Here is a 22,812-nt window from a genome sequence, read left to right on the forward strand (position 1 = left end):
TACATCACTGCATAAAATTGTCATCATTCATTTCATTATGGTGCTCTTGGGAAGATCTAAAACCAATTTTTACTTCTAAGTACGTTACTATTGTTTACATTTTTTCACCGCAGTAGACAAACCTGTAATAAAAACATCTCTTATGCGTTTTATTTTTTTTATCCATCCATACCTTTTCCTGTACGTCTTTCATTAATTCAAGTTTCATCTAGGTAATAAATTTATCTTACCCTCTTTATGAAATCGCTTAATTTCTCTTAAGTATTCCCTACGCCATGAAATAATTTGTTCGTGTTCAGTTTATAAAGAATTATTATTTTTTGAACATGAAATGAATATTCATTCATTTTAAAACATGATGTAACATACTTCTAGAAACATTTGGCAGTTCAGAATCTGTGTTCATGGCATTTAATATTTTGTTTCAATTAGAAAGCTTGTTATTGAAGTAAAAGACAAATGACCTTTTTACTGATAGTAAAATCGTCCAACTTTTCAATTATTTTTCAGAAACACAAAATTGTTTTTATAGGGCTAACATGATCACAATCAATTTTGTGTTTCTTAGATAAAAAATTGTTCTTTTGCTGATTACTATTAGAGTACTTTCTTTCCAAGCAATGTGTCTGACTGCAGTTTCAGAGTTATTTTGATTTAAGGTTTTATATATATATATTGTACCACTGATCGTTAAAATCTGATTTGTACAAAAACACAGGATAAATTAAAATAAAACTGTTATAAAAATGAAGTATAAAACTACTTTACTATATAGAGTAACACAGTAATGTAAATTGAGATGCTTTCTTTCACTGAACTGAATAATTTTGTAAAGCATTACAAATAATACTATCGTTATTGAACATCAAACAAAGACACAATAAAATTTTTAATTACTTATGATCGGCATCACCATACCAGACAAGTGATAGCTTACAGTACATTATATGCATAAAAAAAATAACTGTACTTGATCATAGGAGTGACAGAATGATTCAGCCTAAACTACTGAGACATTACTCATACATGCCGAATTCTTATTTACATCTGATGCACTATTTCCTGAGATGGACTATAGTTGTGTGATGTATTAAGATATTTAAGAAACATAGTATAATTATTTTATATAAGAACTGCTCAGAACATGGAAAAGTAATAAAAAAAAAGTTTTTTATAATATACTTATATATGTTACTTGTATTATTTTTTTTTGCATAACATCTAATGTAGTCTTGCATGACATACAAATTATAAACAACATACTGTACTTTTGTCGAGCAACAATTGGAAGCTATCTAGTTTGATTAGAGTTTTCTGTTGATCAGCTTTCTTTGTAAATAAAGTCTGTTCTCTTATCTTAATTTTTAACAGATTTTAAAATTGAAAGTATGCACGTGTTGACCAGTATATACTTTTATATTTTTTTACTTATGTATGTGTTCGAAGCCCCACTCATCGTCCAATAAACCGAGTGACCGACCTTGTAAATTTTTCAGTACTTACGTATTAACGCCACTGCTTTATTTAAAAACAAAGTAGTCAATCGGATTTCGGTGGAAAATGGGCCGATAAAGAGTTTAACATAGATTCAAAACAGTCTCTTTTTTAATTTAAATAAATGGTTATATTTATTTATTTTATAAATATAATTTAACCAAACGTACGCTCGCTTCACTTGCTAACCTTGACCAATTAACAGGAAAATGTTTTGATTATTTAAATAATAAATAATTGCAATAATTACTGAATTTATTAAATAAATATTCAAAAAATTACGGTGTTAATTAGTCAAGGTTAGCGAGTGAAGCGAGCGTAGGCTAAGTTTGGTTAAATTATATTTATAAAATAAATAAATATAAATAACCGTTTATTAAAATTAATAAAGACACTGTTCATTTTCCACCGAAATCCGATTGACTACTTTGTTTTTAAATAAAGCTGTAGCTGCGGTGGCATTAATACGTAAGTACCAATTTTTCCATTCAATTTAAAAGTGGAAAAATTCTTTTAAAAAAATTTCACAATTTATATAAACAACTTGAATATATTTTTCATCATCATTACTTAGTATTAAATTTTTATTGTGTAATGTTCTTCTCTGATATGATATATTTTTTTTCAAAGTATTGCATGGAAAGGTTCAAGAAAATATTATCAGTCATTTAACGTCATAGAAGTAATTTGAATGGAGTAATAGAATAGAATCTTATACAAAGTCTGTAAATAAACTAATGAGACTAGTTTTATTTTGGCAGCCAAAGTGACAACACTGTAAAGTTACTAGTAAACTTGTGGTTATATGAACAGCTGATTTATATTAGGTATTAATATTTTTAGTCTATTGTCATGTGAGATGTAAAAGAACTTTTCTTGAAACTAGTTTTTGTTGTGCGTTACAAAAATGAGAAATACTAATTATGAGCAATGTTGTGCAATCACGTTTTGTGTTAATATCCATGAGGATGCTACTGAAACTTTTTCAGAATTGAAAAGGGCATATGGTGATTATGCTCTGTCATGAGCCCAAGTAGGTGATTTAAAGCATTTTCAGATGGCTGGGAATCAGTTTTGTACGATCCATGCTCTGGAAGACTATTAACATCAAAAAGTGAGGACAATGTTGAGCGAATCAGAGACTTGATACGGTACAACTGGTGATTAACTGTCAGAATGATTGTAGAACAATTTAATTTGAACCATAACATAGTCCATCAAATTTTGACAAAACGAATTGGATATGAAAAATGTTTGTGCAAAATTGGTCCCCAAAAACCTTACTGTTGAACAAGTAAACAGGGTGGAAGTTTGTAGCGATCTTCTAGGGTGAATGAAACTGATTCAGATTCTCAAAAAAATTGTATTACTGGTGATGAATCTTTGATATCTGAATATGACCCAGAAACAAAACGCAAGGAGTGGCACACTTCAAAAAATGTAACTGACCATCTGAAGGATTATTCCGGTTTCTGAGTTCCAACACTACTATGAAGAGTGGGAAAACTGTTTGAAGTGTTAATACCTTTTTAACACAGTTAATACTTCTTTAACATAGTTTGTGGTTTAATGACCCTAGCAGTTTGTCTTTAATAACAGATATTGATTGTCCAGACCAAAATTCTCACAGATTACTCTAAGCTAACAAAGTTTGCATTATTACTCTATTTTTTAAAGTAATATTCATTATTTAACTATGAAATAGACATTGAATACTCTTTTGATTATAGAATTTTATTACTAGTGTGTTGTATTGTGTTAAGTATAAAATTGTTTATTTCAAGTGTGTTCAGTATTCTATGAATGCATACAATTTTTTTTTTACAGGTAAAAGATGACAACGTCATCAGAAGATGTCCTGTTGCAGGTTGGCCAGGTACGTTATAAAAAGGGTGATGGGACTTTGTACGTGATGAGTGAGCGTTTGGCATGGATGTTGGATCACAGGGATACAGTATCTGTTAGTCACCGTTATACAGATATTAAACGTAAGTTATTACTGTTACAAGACCCTTGCTTATTTTCTTGATAATGTTAAAATTTCACAGTTTGTCATGTGTATTTTTAAACTGGAAGAATGTGGGGGGACTTAACTGTACAAAAATGCATTTTGGGGTGAAATGCTTATCAGGTAAAGGCAAGTTTTCTAATACATACATTTACATATGTAATTGCTCAACCTGCCAGGTTTTAATAATAATGCATACAATTTTGATAAATTATTACTTGTCATTTAATTTCTGGAATTACATCTTAAGTAAAAGGATAGTTATTGGAAGTTGTTGAAAAAAATTACTTGAAGTAGGAGGATTTAAGTGTGTGGTGTAACTAGGGTATTTATCTGGGCATTGACTCTTTTTTAATTGTCACAATAACTTGAGTAAATATTTAATTAATGCTTGTAACTAAAAATCTAAGACACTGCAAATGATATAAAAGAAAGAGATATTCTAAATGATATTGAAATAAATTGAAAAACATGAAAATCCTCAGTAATTGTTGACAAAAATTTTTACTCAAATTCTAAAACTAGGTAGCTATTTTAAATATTAAAACAAAATTAGAATATTCTAAATATTAAAAATGTTACATTTTTATAAAACTTTAAAACAGTCTAACCACAATGATTTTTAAAGCTACATTTTCAGCTCTCATTACCTTAAATGATTCATCTTTCTCTTTTGGGTTGCTGTGATTAATTTTTTTTTAAATGCAGAAATTCTTAGTTTTTGTTAATTAATTATTAAATTTTTTAATTACTAATGTAATTATTATTTTTTTTAATGTATACTAATTTTTCTCACTACCTTCTGTTGTTAATTATGTAATGATCAAAATAGCTATTAAATTATAGATCTTAAGTAAGTTTTTTTGTAGACAGATTTTAACTTTTATTCTCAAATTTCATCTAGGACTTACACTTAATAGATTTAGTATTATATGATTGTTCAGTACAGTTCGGTTGAGCGTGGTCAATCAACATTTATTATGTAAGCATTACAGAATTATAACACTATCTTCTGTAATTGATGAGGAAAGTGGGTCCTTACTAATGCCTTTGTCATACATTTTGTGGATTAATTTTTTTTAAAGGACTTCTGAATTGAAAGCTGCAATTTGGCGTCCATACTTGAAATCTATTGTAGATATACCGAAACATTATATTTGCATAATTTAATTATTGGTAATGAATTTTTAAATGTTAGCATGAAAGGATGTAGTTTGTTTAGATGATTAATCCCTGCAGCTGTCTCTCAGTAGTTTGATCAAATGCTACTAGATTGTGTGCAATGCAACCAGCTCAAAAATGATACGGTTAAATATGCTGGTAGAGGAGAGGCTTATGCTCAGTTCTTAATTATAGAGTGGGCAGTTTGTTATAGTTTGAATGAAGGCAGATATTCATTTATTTCTTGTGTTATTTAAGCAACAAAATAAAAACTGAAAAACAATTACATGAATGTAACAAATTTAGTTTTAGGTACTTTGGTCAAGTTTGTGGTGATCTTGTATATAAGTAAAAAAATAGTTTTATTTAAAAAAAACACAACACAAAACTGGAAACACGTTTGGTTCATTGACAGATCCTGTTTGAAGAGAGAAAAAAATGATTGAGCAATCTGTGTCATCAAGAAAATTATTAAACATTTGAGAATGGGCAGACAACACATTAGTTTTAAATCTTTTTGTGTTTTTTATTGACATTGACTAAATGTAAAAATTAAATAGAATAAACTTTAAGAACAATGTTTGAGTTTCAAGGAATAATTTGCTCAACTCTAATACAGAAAAAAACAATAGATCTGGGATTGTAGATGTTTTAAAATTACTTTTACTCAGGCAAGTCCAGTTGTTTCAGTAGGACTGAGTAGGAAAGAGAAAAGCAATTGTTACAGTGGGGAAATGATTAATCTTCAGGATATTGTCAGATTTGATTAATTTTTTTATACACTAATGTTATACATCTGTATGTGCATAATAATGCTAATTGTGTAACAGCATTTAATATAGAAAAATAAAAAAATTAAGTTAGCAGTTGGTTCAGTACCAGCTGCACACTTGTGCAAAAGCTATGTATGCTTTAGCAGATTTTGCTAATCTTGAGACATGTTTAAGACTAGAAGCACAATACATCATTTGACAATTTGTTTTAGATTTATGCTTTGTTGTAATTTTGGGCTTAAAAGGGTTTAGTAATAGTGTTTTTGAATATACATTTACAAGATATAATCGATGAAGAATAAATGTTGTCAGTAAACTATGGAGTCTAAGTAAAATATTTGAATGAACCATTTTTTAGATATGGCCTGGATAAAGTCAGTTAAGTATCTCAAAAGAAAAATATTAACTTTTTTAATATTGTTTTATTTAACAAAGAAATAGAATTTCTATTCATGAAAGATTATACACAAAATAAAGAGCATGTAAGTAGACAATGAAAAAAATGTTACAACTCATAAAACCCTTCTTCATATTTAACAAAATTTATTCAAAAAATAATTTAGCATATTTTTAAGGCTTTTTTGTAAAGCCAAATATATAAACAAAGGGAATGATGGAAATGTGTAAAAATTTCTCAATGTTGATTCCGGTACCTTTTACCTTGAACTGTGTTTAAGTAATTTGTTTTTGTTGGAATCTTATTTATTCTAGTTTGGAACAAACATGGCTACAGACTCAAATTTGCTAGTTGAATGTGCCCATTCAACTTTCCATTTCCTTGCTTTTTATCTTGAAAAGTAATTTTTTATTATGGAAAATCATTTTTCTTGTTTTATTATTAAACCTCTTTTTTAATTTGATTTTTTAGTTCAGAAGATATCTCCAGAAGGGAAGGCAAAAATACAATTGCAAGTTGTGTTACATGATAATACAACATCGACCTTTCAGTTTGTAAATAGGCAAGGATCAGCGGCTGCTACCAGAGAACGTGACAGAGTTAAAGATTTGCTAGTACAGCTTTTGCCAAAATTCAAGCGTAAAGTTAATAAAGAATTAGAAGAGAAAAATAGGTATGAACATAAGTTATAGTAAGAAAATTGTAAGTGCTAATTTTTAAGTATTTTATTTTTGTTTAAAAAAAAATAGTTTTTGTAAAAATCTTTACTTTTTCTGATTAATTTTGGAGGATTTCCTAATACCAATAATGTATTAATTTATTTTATTTCTTTAATTATAATTGACAATTGTTATGCTTAACCTTGATCTAATATAAGAGGATTGGTGCCTTTTTTCTTTATATAAAAATTTTGGGAAAAATGGCCAGTTTAAATTATTTTGGGTGATCGCATCATTCAGCTTTTTTTTTCTATAGAGGATCCATATGATTGTTTTGTCTATACAGATGTTCGTAGTAATTCTCTTATACCTGTTTTCCCCTTTTTCCTTCAAAATTCATAATATATCAATATAAACTAAAAGTGATAGTTAATTATCAGAATATAGTTAATGTTTCATGATATTTTAAATTAAAATATCTTTTGAAATTGTAGAATAAAACTTGAATTAGAATGTAACTTGATTGAGAGAATAAGTTGTGTATGAAAACATTTATTTTGTAGAAGATAAATAATTAAGTAATAATATTCCCTCTATATGTAACATTTATGCAGTTAATTGATAGAGATGTACTCACATGTAATGTAACGATTAATTGTAATAATTTTGTGACCCTTAATTTTACAGTAGCTTCAAAAATTTTTAAAAGTGAAGTACAGCAACAAATTGAGAATTTAGGGAGAACCCTGAATCTTGGGGAAAGTAAGAAAAAAAATGCAGACAAAGTGTTTGCATTCAGTCTGAAGAGATTGCTGCTTAATGTGATAAGGCATTCTAAAATGCAGGACTATTATTTTTTAACCCAAGTTTTCCAACTAAATTTTGAATTATTGCATGAAAGTATTTTGATAATCAGAATGAATAAAGACTGTAATTAATCGATTATAATTCATTATTAAGCAGTGATGATGGTAAAAATTGACACAACTTGAATATTCTACGTAGACAATATATTTTTTTTTGTTTAAAAACTCTATGTGGAGAAATTATAACAGGACCGTCAAAGGAGATTTCTCAACAAATGAAAATGAATCATTGAAATCAGTCTTAATTATTAAGTGAATAAGCTTAACAGTAAAAGAGATTTATAGACCAAATTTGAAATTCCTTTATTGAAATATAAAAAAAAGTTAATGAATTATTTGATATTTACAAAAGCGTGAGATGAAGACCTACAGCAGTATCCTGATTACTAAACATGCATAAAAGGTTTTCTCATGTCAAAAGGAACATTCTATAGTTAATACAGTTAGTTATGTTTATTAATAAATAGGTAAACATATTCATTTAGAAAATGTTTTTTTGAAAAGTATAAGATAGAAAGATTATATAAAAAAGAAAATTATTTTTGTGTAAAATTACATATTTATGTAATTGAGGTTGGGAATTCATTTTACAGACGCCAAAGCAGTGTTGGGGTCGCTAGGTTTTAAGAAGAATGTATGTATACCTGTGCACTACTGACTAAACCTCCACCCTTGGTTATCCACTCTCCTGGCATATCTAATAAGCATTCCTTCAGGTAGGGGGAGATCACCCATACACACATTCGTACTCCGCATTCATACATATTATTCAGTAATAAAAGTGGATTACATAACCTCAAACAATATACAAAATACATATTGGTACAGTAAAGTAATAATGCAATGCAATAAAAATAATACAGTTGTAGTTATTATTATAACTATTAAACAATGGCTGTTACTTCCCCAAAAGGGATACTGCAATATATACAATCATCCCTACACAATATCATAATGCATTATATACATGCTACTATGTATGCAATTATATAATACAATCATCCACTTAGTACCCCAATCTTATACTACATTCATGCATAATATGCAGTAATGAAAATACATATTAAAACCTTTTACAATATACAAAATACATATCGGTACAGTAAAACTAATACAATGTAATAAAACAATAATAAATCATAATACAATTTAACAATGGTTGAAACCCTGAAAGGGTGACCGCAATGAATACATATTTACAATTTACAATAATATAATGCAAGTTTTTTTAAAAACATATTAAATAGTGATAATTATATTTATTACTCCACCAGATAAGGGGGCTACAATGTATGTATGTGATTATACTATACAGTCACCCTTATAATATACACCAGTCGTACACTACATTCATACGTAATATGTAGCTTATAGAAATCATGTAGAATATGACCAAAGCTGACCTAATCTTGAGCTGCTCTGGTTCAAAGGAGGTTTATTTTTACAATGCATTCATATATAAAGCACAAACTTAAGGGAAAGATATAAAATCAAAAGTAATTCGTTTACATCACATTATTCTAATTTAATTGCTGTGGACATACGAAGGAAAAAAAGCCACAGATAGCAAAGTGGATTTACTAACTTCTTGATGATATAAGATGATAACTTCATCTTATATCATTTACTTTGGGGATCTATAGGAAACAGGTTCATTAAACAATTGCAGTTCATTTGGTCATTTAGAATTTTGTACTTAACAGCTTTTAATTTTCCGGATGCTTTTTCATCTCAGATAAAGATCAATCAGGCAGTGTGGGTAGAATTAACAGTATTTACTGTCATATTATTTAGTTGTAATTGGCCAAACCATGTATGACTGTTCAATTGCTATAATGGATTGCTTGATTGGTCGTAAAAATATGTCTGTGTGTAATGAAATTGTTGTTTAACTTGGGTGATCAGTAGTACCTAAAATCAAACAATGGCTTTTAATATTTAATATCCTTCAATTTCCATCATGTTCCATGAGACATTCTGTGTCAAACAATCAGGTTTATTCAGCTTTTTAAATATACTGAGAAGTTGAATATTGTGTTAATTGATGTTTTTATTCAGCCACTTAGTAAAGTTTTACATGATTTATGGATAATATTATTTTTCCAGGTTGCTGACAGAAAACCCTGCTTTATTACAATTATACCGAGATTTGGTTATAACTCAGGTCATATCTTCAGAAGAATTTTGGTCACAGCATGCATCAAACTTTATGCAGAAACAACAGAATCAGAAGCAAGATGTTGGTGTTTCTTCAGCATTTCTTGTGAGTAAAAGCTTTTTTATGTCATATGGTAATTTTTTAATTGTTTACTATATTAATATCATGTCTGGGCACTGATGACAACACTTTGTTGTGTGTCCTGGAAAAATAAAGAAAAGAAAAAAAATTGAGTAAAATGTTTTGTTGTTTTATTATAATAAATGAATTTAGGCTCTTGGAAAAAAGGCATATGGTTGATATTGAAATAAATCGTTGAAAGACATTAATCATTAAATCATTTATGAATTAACCTTTCAGTTTTTTCATTATTGAGTTCTACTCTTAATTCATTGATGTTGCTGTTAGGGAGTCTACATTTTATTAATGAAATAAAAAACATTAATTTATTAATGAAATAAATAACATTTTGTTAATGAAATAAAAAAATGAAAGCTAACATCAAAGTTGTTGTACTTTCCTGGATTGGTTATTTATTCTTATATAGTGAAAAAATGATACATGAAAAAAAAATTACTTTTTTCTACTCCCCCATCCCCAAAATCACTTCCCCAGAATTTTTTTAGATTTTTCTGTTTACTATTTTAAAAGGAAGAAATTAAAAAAATTCCACTGAAAAATGTACAACCAAAGATTTTTTTTATTGGTGGAGGTGTGTTAGGATGGAATTTTATTGTAATGTTATTAAAGTTTGAATAAACAAAAAAAAGTTTTAAAAAATTCCAGAAACTGATTAATTGATCTTAACTTTGATCAGCTTTCCTACTCCCAATGTTGCCCCCAAAGTATTTTTTTGTTGGGGGTCATTTGCACTACTATAAAGCCCAGGAAGACAAAGAAAAAATTGGATAGAAAATATGTGATAAAAAGAGAGTTAACTTTGTTTGGCTCCCCTACTCCCAATATTGCCCCCAAAGTTTTTTTTTTGGGGTCAATTGCACTACTATCATGCCCTGGAAGACAAAGAAAAAATTGGATAAAAAATGGTAAGTGAAAAGAGAGTTTTTCAATTTTAGGGAAGGGGAAGAATTTGGGGGTCAGATTTTATTATTTTTTTTAATGTTAAGCTAAGCATGTATGTATGTACACTGAACCTAATATAAAGTGGGGTTATGTTTGCAAACTTTTGAGGAAATTGAGCCGAAAGAAACCATCTTCCTCATCCCTTGGAGATATTGACCTCCAAATTTCTATCAACAAATTGCCCCATATAAGGAAGTGTACTAAATTTTAACAAAATCTCTTTATCCAGTCAAAAGTTATTAAGCTTCAAACATGCCAAAATACAGACACATTACCCATTTTTTTTTTTTTTTTTTGGTCATGAAGTGTTGAAAAATGCAAAACCCATATCCCAGTTTTTGACTGGTTACCATACTTTCCTTCTTGCAGTAAAGCTCTAGACTATGATGACAGAAAAATAAAAAAATTGTATTTCTATACTAAAAGTTTACATATTTAGAATTTTTTTTCTCTTTGAACAGTAGATGTTTGAAGAAGTAAATGCGCTGTTCAGCAGTGCAGTTTTATGCTTGAATGACCATATTGAAAATTGCCTGATGCAAATCGTTGTTACGTTGTGATCAATATCATCAGTTTCTTGTTGAATATTCTCCATCATTTTATGATAACTTACTTAGATTTTTTGGACTGGTAGAAATTCTTGTTTGAATATTGGTTATGTCCTCACGAGGGAGGATTCACATTGGGAGTCCTAGCAAAAGATCCTTATTTTGTTTTGAACTGACCCTGTTGTATGCCATTTTTAACCAAATCATGTGTGATGCTATGCTTTGCTTGGATATTGGCATTTGGTTCCATAATTATTTGATGTGTATCTTGAAAGTATCCAGAATGCACATATTTGACACACATTGAAAGTATCTAGAATGCACATAAGCTTCCATATTAGCAACCCTTTCCTCTGTTGAATAACTGTAAAGAACAGAACTATATTCCACTGAAGCATGAACGGTTTATAATTAACAACAGTAGATGGGAGTAAGTAACATTCCTAAATAATAGTTGTGTTAGTAGAAGCAGCAGTGATGGAGAGGCGATGCTCAAATAACTGCAGTTTGAGCGGGCTTGGTTTTGTTTTAAGGTGCTTACCCATTTATAATACAGTAAAATGAATGGATTGGATCACTTAATTTTATATTGTATTTTAGAATTATATTTTTAATTGAATGTAACTTTGTATTTTGTCAGTATTCTTTCAAATCATTTTTGTCTGTTCATATTTTAGAACAGACAATACATAGAACCTTATATATAATAAAAAATAATTAATGTTGTAGATTGAAATATAGATTTCTAAATATTGTAACTAGTAGGGAAGTGAGTGTTTTATGCTATAGAATGTTTGTATGTAAGAGATTTGTAGATGGAAAATTAATTTTGTAAGAAAAACACTTTTTTTTTATGAATAAGACTGTTTTTTTTAAGTTAGAATTTTTTATTTAAAAATTTCATTCTGTTGGCCATTCTGAATAATTTTATGTACCAAATTTATTTTGAATAATGTATTATTATTAACAAATTTGTATGACACTATATTGTAATATTGTTTACACATAAGTTGCCAAGGTTGGCTTAAAACTATTTTCATTACGGGGACAGGCCTATACTGAATTATTCCATTGATTATTTATTGGCAGTTTTTATAGACAAACATGAAAATATTTTCTGTGCACCAGAGGCAGAGATTAAAATCTTGCTAACCACAATATAGTAAATCTTATTGTATGTGGTCACAGTCTTGACTGTTGTCACTGGTGTTGGCCTTGTTACTTACACCCCTACTGCACTAATATGTTCTCTCACTCAACACTTTTCAGGCACCATGCATTTGTATTATTTATCCTCGTGTTTTCTTTAAATTACTGAACTGAATGGATGGTACACTTTTAATACTGTATTTAAAAGTATACCATGGCCTTTATAGTAATAAATATTTATCAGTCTATAAATTACAAACACCATGTTAGATCTACATAGTTACTAATTAATTTTGTGTAACAATGAAGAGAAATTAATTTTTATCATGTGAAACTATTCTTTCAAAATATTCTTTTTAAGTTAATAACGTTTTAATCAATTTTTCTCAAATCCTTGTTTATTATTATTTTTTTAATAAACAGGAGTTTTGCTTTTTAAAACTGTAACAGTTCTTCTTATTATAGGTTCTTCATAATTGTTTGGCCTGCAAAGAAGTTTTTAAATTATTAACTATTTCATTAGTATTCCAAATTAACTTGTCCTAGAACTGTTTGATTCAGAAACCACCTTTTTTATTATGTTCTAATTAATATTTATAATTATATAGTTTTTAGTTGATTTTATGCAACTGATTTAAAAAAAATCATGTTCATATAAACATGCTTTGAATAATTTAAAAATATGTATGGTTACTATCTATATTCAATACTCGTATGTTATTAATTTTATTTTACCAGCATCTTGCTTTTGTTGATAGTTTTTTATTAATTTGTTTTCTGGATAGTCTTATTTAAAACTCAAAATTTTCTTTTTAATAATTGTTACTTTGGATTTCCAATTAGATATACATTTGGTTATCATAGGAACATAAAGCATATCTAAAAACCTGTGTTTATTAAAAAAATATTAAAACAAATGTTGAATTTAATAAAAAAAAAAATTTTTTTTATTTACAGGCAGATATCAAACCTCAAACTGATGGTTGTAACGGTCTAAGATACAATTTAACCGCTGACATTATTGATTGTATATTTAAAACCTACCCTGCAGTCAGAAAGAAACACATGGAATATGTGCCAGCTAAACTCAGTGAATCTGAATTCTGGACTAAATTTTTTCAGTCTCATTATTTTCATAGAGACAGAATACATACAGGGACTAAGGACATTTTTACAGAGTGTGCTAAGCTTGATGATCAAGGTTTGTTGACTTGTTCACTTGAGACTACTTTGTATTAAAGAAATATGATTATATTTGTTATGATTTATATATATTTTTTTATTTTTATATTTGTTTTATCATGATTTTAATAACTTGGCTTTAATTAAACATTTTTAATATTAATTTTTAAAAATTGGCGCATATGCTTTACACTGCAGTCCCAGTAAGTTTCATGGCTATAATGAATGTGTAAAGTATCTTCAGATAACAATAACACCAGTCTGATTTGTTTTCTCTAAGACTAACGTTATTTACTATACAATCAACTCCTCTGTGATGAAGACAGTGAAGTACAGCATGTAAAATTTTACATGAAATGTATTTTTGTTGGCTTGATGTAGTCATATGCAGCTGCACATTTTTGTCACTGATGTTGCCAGCAGGAAACCGTTCTTTACTTTTTCCTAGTAAATCGGACATGAGATCTTGTTACTCTGGTAGAATACTACATCTTTTTCAGAGTGACTTAATTCATGTCAAGCCGTTAACATCCACAATAATTATCAGACTTAGTGCATGCATGTATGTAGTTATGAAATTATATGGATGTTTTTTTTTAATAGCTACCCATTCATTTAAAATCTCAGTTCTCTTTATATCACTGGGGTGTGCTACCATTGTACTCTTATTTATTTTTCCAATACACTTAACATAGAAGAATAGGATGTTCAAATTGATAATATAAGAAAAAATACTGTATAGATAAACTTATTCCTTATTTTTCAGTAAATTGGTACCCTTGTGATCAAATGCCTTGTAGAGCTCTAGAAAGTACCAGTAGCAAGTTTTCTTACTTATCCATGGGATATGTGATTTTTTTTTTTCTCTTGAATATTGGGTGTATTAGCAATATTTTTTAAACTCATCGTTATTCAGTTCATATCTGGAAATAATTGAAGTTGTCTGTAAAAGTGCAGTAATATTAATTGCTACCATTTTGATGTTTTAGCTGTAAATTAATTATGATTGATATATTTATAAGTACTTGTGTTAAGTGTTCAATATTTTCACATATTATTTTACTTACAACCTTATAAATTGCAGTCATCTCTTTTTTAAATATAAGAAAGAAGTTGACAGAAATTGATAATGTTTAATAAAGCATACAGTAGTATCCTGTAATGTCCCTTTCAACCTGAATAATCTGTGGGTTTAGCTCTTCTGCTCAGCCATGACTTTATGGCATAAAATCTATTTTCTATGTTTGATTTTTTTCGCTTATTTAGAGAAAAATCTCTGGTTGTGCTAAAATGTTATCCAGCTTTTCTTTAGTTTCTTATAAATGTGAAGATGATAATATTAGAAAAAACGTCATCATTAAGTATCTGAACAAAAAGAACACTTTTTTAAACATCTTAGACCCCTGATACCCTTGTATAATGGGGCTGAATTTTGCCAACATACTAAAAGAATATGCTAGAATATTTTAAAAAAAAATTGTCATTTATTATTCACGCTACAAATTCTAAAAGCCGATTAAAACGTTTAATAAAAATTTGAGCTGTTTTCCTTTAAATAAACAACTGGAAAGTGACTCGATCATTTTTATTGTTATTTTAAGTTGTGCTCTGAATCCAGTTTTTGTAATTCTTTTCAATGGGAAATGTGGCCTCAAATACAGGATTCATTCAAATTTCATTTTATACACTCCATCCTTACCATGAAAGGTCACAATAGGCGAATTAGAATTTTTGCTTGTACTGTGTGCTGCCTCTTGTGATAGTTGTTAATTTAAAATTTTGGATTGATTAAAAATTAAGATTAAAAAAGGTTAGTTTTTAATTTAGTGGTGATATTTATGCATTATTAATTCAATGATTTTTTAAATTATGTAGTTTAGTATTACTTTTTATTTTCTACTGAAATTCGAACTAATTCTATAAATGTATATTTAATGAAGATTTTTTTTATTATGCTTGCTCTATGATTGTTAACTTTTACAGAAAAATCTGTTCTGTTTTTTTTTTAAATCTGTTAGATTAATAAAACTTGTTTTAAATCACATTTGAATATATTTACAATTAAGTTAATGCTTGAATAATTTAAAAATGCATTTTCCTAAATTGGTCATCGTGTTCAAATTTTTTTTCAACACTTTTTATTATGTGTATTAAAAAAGTACAATCTGACTATTTCTAGAATTGGAATTAGATTTGTTATCAATTTTGTTTTAGTTCTAAAAACAGTAATTTTGTTTTAGCAATAGTTATAAAAACTGTAGTATTTGGTTTTATCATTTTATTAAACAGTTGAATAAATGTAACAAAATCCTTTTTAAAACTAATAAAAATTTAACTAATAGGTCTTAATATTTAACAATAAAGCATGTGTTTATAAAAAAGAAACAAATTGTTTACTTCTAGAACAAAATTGTAAAAGAAATATATATATATATATATATATATATATATATATATGAATGATTAAAACCTAATAACATTTTCAAGGTCATTTACAAGCACATATATACACTAATAAAAATTTAATTACATTCTTCACATTAGGAAAAGTGAATATATTTTCATTATGAAACAAACGTGTTCATATTAAAAGTTAGCTGCAATAAATTTAAATAAATTCCTTACACTAAAAAAATACATATAATAAAAAATATGATTAATGAGCAAATAAAATCAAAACACATTGGGATATCTTACGCAATAAATATATTCGATTAAAGTAATTTAAAAATGCATAACTTTCATTAAAAATCCATTCAGAATAAGGAATCAAAATAAAAGTTTTATTATCTTTAAACAGATTGCAGTAATAGAAAATGTAGGTTTGCATAAAACACAAAAACATTGTTGGGAAGCAGACATTAGAGTATATTACTGTAAAGCAGTAGAATTCATTCACATTGAATACTTTTTTAAAATTAGTAGCCACAACAACTACTTGAATTAGTGATAATTTGTTGTTTTTTTTTTGCTTGATCAGAACATGTTTTAACCTTTTTCTAAAACTATAATGGATGTATGTGAAATATATCTGATAAATTATTTATTTTTTTATTCAAGAAATGAAGAAAGAAATGTCAGCAAGTATTGATGATCCACTTGTCAACATTTCATACTTTGAAGATAAAACATTAGATGAAGGATATGGTATCGGTTCTGACAAGCCAGCTTCTTCACAGAATATAGTACACCAAAGCATGATCAAAAGGTATTGTTATGTATTTTTGCAATAGTCTGAATTGTTAATGGTGTGATTATTAGGAGTGTTATACCTGTTTTGTAAAACCTCTTAATTCAGTTGTATAATTTTTTTTGTATATCTAAGTAACAGACACTTGAAAAAACGACACGTGTGGAGTGTGTGTGTATATATATATTTTATTAGATCAACCAAAGTACCGAATAAGCGAATAAAGTAGGATGACTTATCTTATTCCACCATATATGCAGGAGCACGTTTGTGATTTACTTTCATCAGTTGCATTACATATTCATTTACTTATTTTATTTAAAATTAAAAATCTTTAATCTTTTTATTTTTTTTATTTCTTTATTTTAAGAATTTAAACTTTTACTCGGTTAAATTAAAACTTAAATTAACAAAATTTAAAAATATGGAAAATTAATGTTAAAAGTTAAATTGTTAGCAAATTTTATATATGTAAAAATATAATGTCAAAGCATAAAATCAAATTAAAATTAAAAATTCAAATAAAAATAATAAGTAAAGCAAGTATGCATTTTGTCTATTAAATTGAACTTACTATACTATCCCTGTGCAAACAGAGTTATTTTAAATTTAATGACAGATATTACACCCAGGAAAGCACTCTACTGATGGGGGCTTACCTTTATCATCTGTTTTATCCGAAACTTATTTACAGGAGTTTGAGAATAAAGTTGTTTATGGGATCTCATATGCATGATATTTTGTTATGGACTAGATATGTTGATATTTTTGTATTCTAATCCAATTATATTTAATGAGCATTTAATAATTTTGAACAAATTAAACTCCTACTATAGTGGATTGAAATTGATAATAAAAAAAAAAATATTTAGATGATAATTAATATTGACTTATAATAATAATATATAGGTATAGTAAAAACTTAAAATTTTTTTTTCAATTTGATATAAATTTTTACTTATAATTTGATTTTATGCTTTGATGTCATATTTTTGCATATGTAAAGGTTTTTTACAATTTTGTTTTAATTGTAACTGAATAAAAATTTAAATTCTTAAAATAAAGAAACAAAAAGATTAAAGATTTTAAATGAAATAAATAAATGAATGATATATTATTATATTTTGTGAAGTGTGTTATGTAATTTGAGATGAATATATGAATAAGTAATGCAGCTGGATGCAAGTAAATCACAAAAGGGCTCCTGCATATATGATGGAATAAGTATAAGTCATCCTACTTTATTAGTTTATTCTGTGTACTTAAGAGTGATCTAATAATATAAATATATTTGCATATAGTGCAGATGATTCTTAAAAGAATTGATTTAAAAAAAAAAGTGTATGTCATTCAGCTTTGTAGCTGCATACATTTCATTGCAATTTTCAACATTTTACTATAGCAATATCAAAACTAGAAATATATTATAGCATCCTGGCCAAAATTTGTCAAAAGCTGAGGTTTCTAAAATGACCTTCAGTAAAGCCCATAAGGGCTCAGAACAGAGGGGATGGCAGAGGGAGTTACCCTGACGGGGGTCAGGAGCCAAATTCGGTGAGTACAATTGATGGAGAATAGGTTCAAACTTCAGCTTGTGGAGAGCTATCAGAAAGTTTTGCATGGTATCCATCATGTACAGATTTTATGGTAACCCAGTTGCTCAATAATGTGGCCTACCTGTTCTTTAGGTATATGTAACTGAATAGTGATGTGTTGCTGGGTGATTTGCCAGTCACTTTGAAGAAAATCGTCCACCTCCTTTCAATATTTTTCATCAGTCACAGAAGCTGGTTGTCCGCTGTGTGGTGTGTCTTCAATTGCCACTTTACCAGCTTCACATTTGTGAAATTTCAACGCCCTCCTATTCACAGTACTCCTGTCAAAAGTTTCACTACCGTGATCCACTTCTAAATTATAAAAAATATTCGTAAGATTCACATTTTCTGCTGTTAAAAATTTTATCACCACGCGCTGTTTTAACCTTGTTGACATATTATCTGTACTTGACTCCATTTTAATTGTTACTGAAAACAAACCAGTAAACTGATTTCAACGCATTTCACAAATTTCTTCATACTCTTTTGAGAAAATAACCTGTAAAAACGGGATCAAATATATAATTGACAGTAAAATTCAAGCACTATAATTTGATTACAGAAATATTTATTGTAAATTATTCAACTGTTATTTAAATATATATTCAAATTATGACACTGAAAACAACAGTTTTCATTATCCAAAACAAATTTTGGTAGCAGTGGGCTAGTTCATTTTATTATGTTAGTGGTGGAGATGTGAAACATATTTATAATTTTAAATTAATATTTTTAATTTAATTATACAACAAATATTCTGATGAAGCATAGATCTATGCAAAAGAATTAAATTTAAAGAAAATTCAAAGCTGCAGATTAGAAAATTAGTTAATATTGCTCTAAGCAATTCTGCTATCAGCTGGACAAGCTATATAATGCCTGTTGCTGTGCAATAAATCAATTTGATATCCAGCTAATTGAGATGGCTGAATCTGTACTGGCCTGGAGTAAATCTTTTACTGGCTGATAAATAATGCTAAATTGTGCACTGCCATAGACTAAACTGGTGAATTTAAAGCATTACCCAGAAAAATTTCCTTATCTTAATATCAGATCCTTATCTCACAAACATCAACTGGTGACTGCACTAATCAATCATTAAGTGAATATGCCACTCTTGCATGATATAAATCAAACTCTATGATGACCATATCAAGCTGATGTAAGCAAAGTTCTTTTATGAGGCAAGAATGCAGCACAGTCTTATATTCCACTTAAGCAATATAGAAGATCTCCTTTTTCATTATCTCCCTGCTACAATGCTATCCACTACAAACTGTTTTTTGCAGTCGCTATTACTCTGATCTCTACCATCAGTTAGTGCTTCACTAGATGTTCATTCATTTTGTTATAAAGGGTAGATGTTAGGATATATATGGTTTAAAGGATATATGATGTGACATGATATAAAAATCATGAGACTGGCAACACTGGGAGTGATGTGGCAATGATGCAGGCTTTCCCTTTATGTAGCTAATGCTTCAGCCACCCCCAGTCACTCGGTGAAAGTTTCAATCTCTTGTGGTAGGTCTGAAAGCCTTTTGTTACCCTAGAAAACGTTATCATGCTTTCTAGGTGAAGTTGTGTTTTTGTAGTGTTAGGAAAATGGTACAGTGAAATTTGGAGCAATGGTGTGCCATCAAGTTTTGTGTTAAAACTTTGTGAATCTGCAAGTTTGACCTATAAAAAGTTGCAATGAGCCTTTGGGGAACATTCCTTATCAGTTCACAACTTTTTCGCTGGCACAAAGCATTTTTGGAGGACCAGGAAGTAGTGGAAGACAAACCCACTTAGGGAGGTCTTCAACACTGAAAACTGAGGAAAATATGGAAAGAGTGAGGATGAGACTGATGAGTAATGTGTTAAATTTGAATTGTTTTACTGTTTGTCTGATTTTTGCATGAGAAAGTTGTGTGTAAAGTTGGTGCCAAAAAACCTTTCTGTTGAACAGAAAGATAATCAGAAGAATGGAGAATGACATGTGATCACTGGTGATGGCTCATGGATTTTCAAGTACGTTCCAGAAACAAAATATCAAACAACCAAATAAAGCTCAAATGAGTAAATCAAGTCCATTCTGATTTTTTTATTGATAGAAGGGGGATTGTTCACACAGAATTTATGCCCCTAGAGCAAACTGTCAACCAAGTTTTTTTTGTATAAAGAAGCCTTGAAAGGCTCAGAAAAAAATGTTGTTTTATGTCAGACTGGACATTTCAAACACTTGGATGCTCTACCATGACAACTTCTCCTGTTACACAGCCATCTCCATCAACCAGTTGTAGACAAAAAAGAGATTCCAGTATTTTCTCAGCACCCTGTTCACCTAATCTTAGTGTGACTGCTTTCCAGGATCAAAACCCAGCTCACTGGGTTTGATCTAGTGGTTAACTCGTCATTGCAAATCAGAACTCTCGACTTTGAAATCAACTAAGGTTCAAATCCTAGTAAAGATAGTTACTTTTATATGGATTAAAATACTAGTTCGTGGATAATGGTGTTCTTTGGTGGCTGGGTTTCAAGTAATCACACTTCTCAGGAACGATCGACCTGAGACTGCAAGACTACACACTTCATTTACATTCATGCATATCCTCATTCATCCTCTGAAGTAATATCTTACGGTGGTTCGGAGGTTAAACAGAAAAAAAGAGAGGATCAAGACCCACTTGAAAGGACATAATTTTGTGACTGTTGAAAACACCCGAAGGAGCGTAACCAAGGTGTTGATGGTAATTCCAGTTGAAGCCTTCAAGCATATATTACGAATAATGGAAACATCTCTCTGCCGATGTATAACTGTTCAAGGTGATAACATTGATGTATAAAAATAAAATTTTTGAAAAAAAACATCTTCACTAATTTTCTGCTACCTCCTATATGGTAGTGGGCAACAGGGTTATATTTACTTGAATCTGCTTCTATGGGAGCAGTCTAAGAAATCTGAGAGATGTGTTGCTCCTTGATTTAAGAAACATCTGGCGTATGGCTGGTATCCAACCATATTATTATTATCACCAATTAATTATTAATTGTATTACTATTATTATCATGAGGCTGTTTGCATTTTTTTGGGTCATTTGATTAAAACATATTTACAGAACTAGTCTGTTTTTTGTTGGTTGGACGACTGGGTTGATGTAAGGTCTTGTCTTTAAATCATCAGTGCAATGACCTTTCTGGACTAAGTTGTATTATTATTTTTATTTATATGAAATAGAAGTAATTTCACCAAGTTTCTTATGTGTTGGAAATTCAATGGAGTTGTATTAAAAAAGTACTTAGTATTCAAATAACATGATTTATTAAAATTAGTTTTTTATTTTTATGTTTTAGTTTTTGTTATTAACATTATGTTACATTTTTCAACTATAGACTCAAAATTAAGTTTCCATATACTAAAAGCCAGATGTAAAATGGTATAGTATTATTTAATCAATAAGTTGGACAGAAGTGAATAAAGAGGGCATGTAAAGAAAAAGATAACAGTGAAGGTACTCTGCAAGTTTATTGTTAAGTTATATATTTTCAGGTTTAATCAGCACTCAATAATGGTTATGAAGGCATCATCTTACTACAGTCAACCTGATAATAATGCGGCATCTGCTAACAAAGCAGTAGATCTTGCAAACAATAACAATAAAGTAAATAATAATAACAACAATCCTTTAGTTACAAAAATGGTCAATGGTGGTGGTGAATCAGGTGCATCAGCTGGTACCAGTTCAGCATCTGATGACAACTACACCAAGGTGAAAAAGGTAATTTCCTTGATAAAAACTTACTTTATTTTTTATAAAAAAAAAATTAATAACAAAGTAAATTTTATATAAAATGATAAGAATGAACTATATACACAGTAAGTGTGAATTCTAAATTGTATACTTTTTGGCTAGAGATATTAAATAACTCTTCTTCAAACATATACGGTTTGTTACAGTTTCTAGTAAAGGATAAATTTTACATCTCTCTACAAGCTTGCTTAACAAAGCATTAGTTCTTACCTTTTTTAAAACCAGTAAATATACAATTCATGTTTACTGGTGTTAATTTATAATGACTAAAGGTGCTTTTTTTTTTTAATTTATCTTAGTAGCGCAACTAAACCAGTCTGAAGGAAGGCACAGCACATAGTTGGTTAATTAATTAACCAGTAATAGTATGTTGCAAAAGCATAAATAAATTGCATAATTTCTTAATTTGATAAGGGGGGGAAAGTCAACATGATGTGCATCATGTTCTACTAAATTGAGAAAAAGTGGGATCATGTTTTCTTTGGCATTTCCATTAATAAACATTGTTATTTGTACTGTTTGTAAAATTTATTTACAAGTTTTATCGATTTAAAGTAGCATGCTCAAGGATTTTCACAAAGTTGTCATATGATTAATTTTTATATCCTTACTGTTGGCACTTCTTTCAAGATTTTTTTTTTTGTATTAAGGTTACGTAAGTAGCAACTTTGTACTATAATGACCATTGTACTAATATCATTTCCTCATTGCTAACGAATTTAGTGTTATTATTTTTCATTGGTTTAAATGTGAAA

General features: G+C 28.7%; 1 protein-coding gene across 2 annotated transcripts in view; it reads left to right on the forward strand.

Annotated features, from left to right (window-relative positions):
- Tfb1 (transcription factor B1) overlaps positions 1–22,812 on the forward strand; it is a 55,101-nt gene that overhangs the window by 4,233 nt on the left and 28,056 nt on the right. For both annotated transcript variants that reach the window (XM_075356051.1, XM_075356052.1), the window contains 6 exons: positions 3,322–3,482; positions 6,305–6,506; positions 9,465–9,621; positions 13,254–13,497; positions 16,539–16,686; positions 21,796–22,024. In XM_075356051.1, the coding sequence (XP_075212166.1) occupies positions 3,329–3,482; positions 6,305–6,506; positions 9,465–9,621; positions 13,254–13,497; positions 16,539–16,686; positions 21,796–22,024 (1,134 nt within the window). In that variant the 5' untranslated portion in view covers positions 3,322–3,328. The remainder of the gene's footprint in view (positions 1–3,321; positions 3,483–6,304; positions 6,507–9,464; positions 9,622–13,253; positions 13,498–16,538; positions 16,687–21,795; positions 22,025–22,812) is intronic.

The sequence above is a fragment of the Lycorma delicatula genome, chromosome 2 (genome assembly GCF_047948215.1).
Source record: "Lycorma delicatula isolate Av1 chromosome 2, ASM4794821v1, whole genome shotgun sequence".
Taxonomy (NCBI): domain Eukaryota; kingdom Metazoa; phylum Arthropoda; class Insecta; order Hemiptera; family Fulgoridae; genus Lycorma; species Lycorma delicatula.